Genomic DNA, 7,008 nt, shown 5'->3' with positions numbered 1-7,008 from the left:
CCGTCCCTCCCTCCCTTTGCTCTCCCTCCCTTGTCCTCCTGCCCGAGATCTTCGGAGACACACTCCCGAGAACCGCGTCTGAATCTCTTCGTCGGCACTCGGCTATCGCGCACGTTTCGCCCTAAAATCCACCGACGAAGATGGCGGGGGTTGGGCACCAGGTTGAGAAATTAGTGCAATCGGGGTTTAGGCGCATTCTGTGTTGTATTTGCGGGAATTTTTCATTGAAGAACGCGATGTTTCCTGCAGATGTTGTCTTATGTTTCGTCATGAAAGAAGCCATCTTAAATAGAAGTCTGTTCGGCGCTCAACTTGCCTTAACTTCTAATTGTCGCCTCGTTTACCGAAGCGAGCGGAGCTGGAAAGATGCCTTCTGTGGCAGAGTTCAACTCATACGATTTATGTTATCTACATATATCGGGATAGTGCGGTGGCTAACGTACTGGCTTCCCACCCAGAGGGCCCGGGTTCGAAACCCGGACGCGGAAGATATTTTTCAGTAGGATCCTAATCCCTACTTGAGGTGCTTTGTGGAGAGTGTTTTGAGTGAGTACGCTGTCCGTCGGATGGGACGTTAAACTGCGGACCCCTTGGCGCCTATCGTCATTATGCGTAGGCTAATGCCGACGCTGGGTTTCTCTCCACCCTTCATCTTTTCCTGTCCATCTTCAATGGCGCAAATGACCTCAGCAGTCGGTCGCCTCACCTAAATACAACTATTATATTGTACATTAACATACGTCTTATCATGAAAGCTTCCACAAGGTCCAATAGTCGTACAGGCGAACTTCGTCCTTCCGGTGTCTTCCTGTCCAGGCTGGGCGAAAAGAATCTTTAATCCCTCCGTTCGTCCAGATAGACTCTCCAAGGGATGGGCAGATGTTTTCCGTTCCCTATTTCATTCCGAAGATGCGAATGATATCCTGCCCAGGGCCATGCAAATATGGAAGTTAGAAAAGGTGAAGAGAGAATTCGGAAAGGGGACGAGGATGGGTTTGTGGGAGGTGAGATGAAAAGACAGCGGGGCTCACTGGCGTGTCAGCTACAGAGTAATAGTATACGTATGTGTGTAGTGGGGAAGGCGATTCAGCGCGAAGTGTCCATAGTACTGAACGGGAAACTGGGGAGAATGTAGTGGTTGATATAGCGCAGGTGAGTGATATTTCTATTGCTATTTTAGACAAAAGCGAACCCAGTCAAACGAGCGAAAATATGCACAGGATTGCATTCCGCGGAGTAGTCACTGGGAGGGAGAGGTTTGTGCGATCAATGAGAAGAAACAGCTGAGACGTGGCGGGAAGGAAGCACCCGTTGGGATTGGAAGGGGGATGAAGGCTTAGGAATTGGGAACGATTGCGGAGGGAAACCAGGCGAGTCATGAAGGGGAAGGGGTTTGATTGAAACACACCACATTATCACGCGCGTAGCCTCGCGTTGATGATGACAAGAAAGAAAGTAAGGTGCCAGTGAGAATCAATCTATCATGCGTCGACATAGATTTGAAAACATCAACATTGGGGCACACCGCCTCCCGGTTGCGAAAGCAGGGTCGAATGATTATTCATTTGTCATTAAATGGAATTCAAAACACAACGATTGGGGAGGAGGAGTGCCGAAGTACATTGTCGAATCTTTAAATGAAGTAAACGATGGGTACCATTAAAACTTGTTGAATACCTAAATGAGGACAGAGAATGAAAACGGTTGGGGAGATGTGGGTTGGGCATAAGAATGAGGTAGAAGGAGCGATATGAATCAATGCGACGTGAAGAATATATGATGATGGCAATGAAAGCGATTTGAATGGCGAAGAAGAACTGATGACTCTCGTGGGAGATGAGGAAGCGAATGGAAGAAAATGGAATATCGTCGGCATGGAAATGGGGAGAAGAATGTACAGAGATCTTAGCAATACGTGTATATTAGAAGAGAAACTAAGTAAGTCGAAAAAATGTCCTGAAAATATCAGCGCGCGCGCACACACACACACACACACACACACACACACAGCAAACCCAAAGTCCGCTAAACATCGCCAACAGAAGAAGACCAAGATGAAGCAGGAGGAAATTGGCCCGTCAAGGATTGAAGACAATTGTTGGAAAATTGCTGGAAGAAACAAAGGACCAAAGGAAACGAGGAGTACCTCCGGGAAGCGGAAGCCCAGAACGCTGCCTAGTGCGCTACTTATAAGCGCCAAAGATGAAAAACAGATGTCCTATGCCGGCATCTTAAAGAAGGTCAAGAAAGGCCTACCCGAGGACGAGGCAGAAGGTGCCACCGAAAAAGTATGGCGAACGAAAACAGGTCAACTTCTAATAGTCCTAAATCGGAAGATAGGGGATAAAATCGAACCCCTACATACCAAGTTGGCAGATATGTTAAGAGAAGAAGCAAACGTTACCTGCAAGACTCATGAAGCTGACCTGGAAATCAAGGACCTTGAGGTAACGACTACGGCTGAGGAAGTTTATGCGGTGCTGATAAAAGCGAGCAATGGAAGCCCAAGCGTAACCGTTGAATCCGTCAAGTCCTTGCGTAAATCGTACGGAAGCACGCAAATTGCATCCGTAAGGCTCCCTGTGGAGGTAGCACGAAAGATCATAGGAGAACGAGACAAGATCCGAATAGGTCTGGTGAACTGCTCCATCCGAGAAGCGAATAAGCCCCGCAAGTGCTACAAACGCTGGCACATGGGGCACATCGCAAGCCAATGCAAGAGTGACATTGACCGTTCCAAGCTCTGTATCAAGTGTTGAGACGAGGGTCACAAAGTTGCACAGTGCCCGAACATGGCAAGGTGTGTTCTGTGCATTGAAAGGGGGAAACAATACGACTGTGACCACGTAGCCGGCAGTTTCAAGTGTTCGGTCGTCAAAGAGGAGACGCAAAGGAGAATGAATAAACGAAGATGAGAGTGATGCAGCAAAATTTGAACCATTGCGAGGCAGCCCAGGACCTTCTGCTCCAGACGGTGACGGAAGTAAAACCTGATCTGTTGCTAATTTCTGAATCGTACAGGAAGCACGAAAGATTGCACTGGATTTCTGATTCAACTGGAAAAGCGACTATCTGGTCGTGCAATGGCCTGCCATTCCAGAGTACCAACGAGAACGAACAAGGAGGATTCGTAATGGCTAAACTTGAAGACATTCACTTCTACAGCTGCTATGCACCACCCAGTTACGACATGAGAGCTTTCGCTGACTTCCTTGATAGGCTAACCGCAGACGCCGGGGGACACTCTCCCGTGGCCATTGCGGGAGACTTCAACTCGCGGGCAGTTGACTGGGTAAGCAAGGTGACGAACCCCAAAGGCCAGGCGCTAGAAGCATTCACCAGCCTAGATGTGGTGTTGCTTAACAGGGGGAGCAAATGGACCTTTGAGAAAGGAGGCAAAGGCTCAATTGCCGACCTCACCTTCGTCAGTCAATGCCTGGCTTCGGACAACAATTACTGGGAGGTAACAGACATCTTTCACCTCAGTGATCACCATCTGATCTGTTAGGAGGTGTTCACTGCCAAGTCAGGGAGGGCGCCACCTCCTGCAAAGACCAACTTGGTTGGATGGAAGGTCAGCGCTTTCGACCGTGAGCTTTTTACAGCAGCGCTGGAGAGAGGGCCCGGGGCAAGCTGGCTAAGGCGATCAAGACCAGCAAGAAGAAATGTTGGGATGAGCTACTAGAAGAGGTCGATAGTTATCCATGGGGTAGACCATACAAGGTAATAATGAAACGGCTAACGACCCAGTCAATGCCCTCACCCACGTGCCCGAAAAAACTACAAAAGATCGTGACGGCGCTGTTTCCACAGCGACCGATTTTTGACGACCTGACTGAGCAATGTGACGAGAATGACATACCGGCAGTAACACTCCAGGAATTAAAGGGAGCGAGCTCCAACGTTGGGATCTCGAAAGCCCCCGGGCTGGATGGCATCCCCAAAATTGCACTGAAAGCAGCCATCGAAGAAGTTCCAGAGATGTTCCTCTCTATGTTCAAAAGGTGCATGAGGGAAGGAACTTTTCTCACTCAGTGGAAACGGCAGAGACTAGTTCTCCTCCCTAAAGGAAAGAAGACACCAGACGAACCGTCATCCTATCGTCCACTATGCATGCTGGATACGGCAGGAAAAATTTTCGAGCGAATATCTATGGGAGAATCGAAGAAGTATCGGAGAGACATCTATCCAACAATCAGTTTGGATTGCGAAAGAACCGTAACACTCTCGACGCCATCAGTCTCGTCGTTAATAAGGCAAGAGAGGCAATAGCTGGCGAAAGGTGGAAGAACGGCGAGAAATAGTACTGCCTGATAGAGACATTAGGTATCAAAAATGCATTCAAATCAGCCAGATGGAGGCGCTCTTCGAAATGGGTGTCCCCGGATACATATTGAAGATGGTGGGGAGCATTTCAAAGACCGAATCCTGAGTTATGACACCAATGAAGGTCCTAAGAAGTATCACATAACTGGAGGAGTTCCACAAGGCTCGGTGCTTGGACCGCTCCTTTGGAACATCATGTATGATGGGCTGCTGAAAATTCAAGACACAAGAGCAGTGACAAAGTGGCGTTTGCTGACGATTTCGCAATGGTCATCGTGGCAAAGCATCTAGATGAGGTCACCCCCCTTTTCAGCGATTCCTTTGACAAGTGTAGAGAATGGATGGAGCAAATGGGATTAGAGCTGGCCGAACACAAAACGGAAGCGGTACTAGTCACCAGCAGGAAGACCCTGGACACCATAACTCTGAGAGTGGGAGAACATCGAATTGCCACCCAGTCATCTTTACGATACCTCGGCGTGCAGATTTACTCGCGTCTGAATTTCAAAGCCCAGGTAGAGAGCGCAAGCACAAAGGCAGCTGCAGTTGGCAAGGCCCTATCACGGCTCATGCCCAACGTCGGAGGAACAAAGCAGAAGAGGAGAGCACTCCTGACGTCAGTCACCACATCAGTCATCACGTATGGCATTGCCATTTGGGCCAACGCACTCGAAACCCAGAGCACGCCTAGGAAAGTGACGTCCGTGTATCGGCTAGGTGCCCCACGAGTAGCAAGTGGATTCCGCACGATGTCCAAGGAAGCAATAGAAGTCATCTCAGGACTTCTGCCAATCGAGATACCGGCGGAAGAACGGAAGGAGATCTTTAAACGAAGGAAAGCTTTACGAGACTTGAAAGACAAGTACAAAGAAGAGCAGCTGAAAACTGAAGAACGTAAAAGGAGTTTAGAACGGTGGCAGAAAAGTTGGGATGCGTCGACTAAGGGCAGATAGACGCACCGGTTGATTCCTCAAGTTGACGAGTGGCTGAATCGCAGTCAAGGTGAGGTCAACTATTACCTGACACAGATGCTATCAGGCCATGGGTGCTACCGAGCCTACCTCTACAAATTCAAGCACGAAGAGTCCCCGGAGTGTCCATACTGTGTAGGAGTCGACGAAGATGCGGAGCATGTGTTTTTCAAGTGTCCTAGATACAATGAAGCTAGGAAATAGCTAGAAATGACGATTAAACATAGTATAACTCCAGGAAGTTTGACGGAGGTGATGATGTCATCAAAGGAGGCATGAAGAGCAGTCGATATCTTTGCATCGAAAGTTCTAAAGGACCTACGAAACAAAGAGCAGGAGAGAAAGCAGATCGAAGAAAGAAAAATGAAGATGGAAGAAAGAAGAATGAATATAGAATTTAAGAGAGAGAAGATTATAAGAAAGAAGAGTATTAGAAGAAAAATCAGAAGGAAGCTAAGCACCCCGAACCCCTAATCCTGCCACCAACATCATGGCAGGGAGGAGGAGTAAGGATACCGCTAAACAGATGAAAGAGCTAGCAATAGCTACCGCCCCCCCGCGAAGTAATGCCTGACGGCAGTTCCGCGGGGGATTAGGCTTGGATGTACGGAGGGTAGTTTTTTTACTTGGTATGGGTCGCCAAGGCATACTCCGGCCGCGTTCCAATACGTCCAGGAACCCGTGGTTATTCACCCTTGGGTGACAGCGAGACCAGACCGAGCCCAATGTCGTATTTATCATTGTGCGTGGTGTAAGTGCGTGCGTAAAGAGCGTTTTCCCTTCCCTCTATAAAAAATACACACACACGCACACACACACGCACACACCAACGCACGTACGCACAAATGCACTCTCTCACACTCACACTCACGCACGCACACGCACGCGCACACGCGCACGCGCCAGAAATTCCTTGAGTTCTTCTACTCACAGCATCACTCTATCAAATTTACGATGGAAGTAGAAAAGGACAACCAACTACCGTTCCTGGACGTGTTAGTCACAAGGAAGAGTGCAGGGAAGCTGGGACATGCTCTCTACAGGAAGAAGACGCAAACTGACCGTTATCTAAACGCAGCCTCTCACCACCATCCGCTTCAGAAGACTTCTTTGGTGGACACACTTTGGAACGCTTCACCAAGCCTATGAAATTGCTGACGCCGATTCTTTGCCAACCGGAAAAGAAACATCTCCCGAAAGCACTACAGCAAAACGGCTATCGGAACGATATGGTTCTTAAGAGGACCGCCAGGGAAGAAAGGGGAAGGCGGGATTGGGAAAAGTCCATCAAGCAGACGTAACCGGACTCAGACGCATACGCCACTATCCCCTACATATTGGGAACATCCGAGAAGATAGCCAGAGTCCTGAAAAAGCATGACGTGGTGACAAGATTTATTTGCACCAAGAAAATAGCGGACGCTCTCCCTGGACCGAAGGACAAAATTCCGAAAGACCTATACGAAGGGGTCTACCAACTACCCTGCTCATGTGGGAAAGCCTACATCGGGGAAATATGCCGATCAATGAAAGCTCGGATGAAGGAAGACCTCCGGGCAACAACAAATAAGCAGTTTCCAAAAAGCAAACATAATAGCTAAGGAGAGTAGATGTTACCCACGATTAATTAGAGAAGAAATTGAGATCGCAAAAAACCCGCAGAACATTAACAGAGATGAAGGCTACCATCTCCACAACGCGTGGAAGAGAG

General features: G+C 48.6%; 1 protein-coding gene across 1 annotated transcript; it reads left to right on the top strand.

The window, feature by feature from the left end:
• The first annotated feature begins 2,911 nt into the window (after positions 1 to 2,911).
• On the top strand, positions 2,912 to 3,508 carry LOC139695793 (uncharacterized). Its single transcript, XM_071594579.1, has one exon. It carries the CDS (start codon positions 2,912 to 2,914, stop codon positions 3,506 to 3,508), a length of 597 nt encoding a protein of 198 aa, XP_071450680.1.
• The last annotated feature ends 3,500 nt before the right edge of the window (positions 3,509 to 7,008 follow it).

This window comes from Hetaerina americana, unplaced genomic scaffold, assembly GCF_022747635.1.
Source record: "Hetaerina americana unplaced genomic scaffold, ioHetAmer1.1.p SCAF_64, whole genome shotgun sequence".
Taxonomy (NCBI): domain Eukaryota; kingdom Metazoa; phylum Arthropoda; class Insecta; order Odonata; family Calopterygidae; genus Hetaerina; species Hetaerina americana.
The sequence above is the reverse complement of the archived record's forward strand: the minus strand, read 5'-3'. Positions and strand labels throughout refer to the sequence as shown.

Coding starts and splice junctions, on each gene's coding strand:
- LOC139695793 (XM_071594579.1), top strand. CDS start 2,912: ATGAGAGTGATGCAGCAAAATTTGAACCATTGCGAGGCAGCCCAGGAC.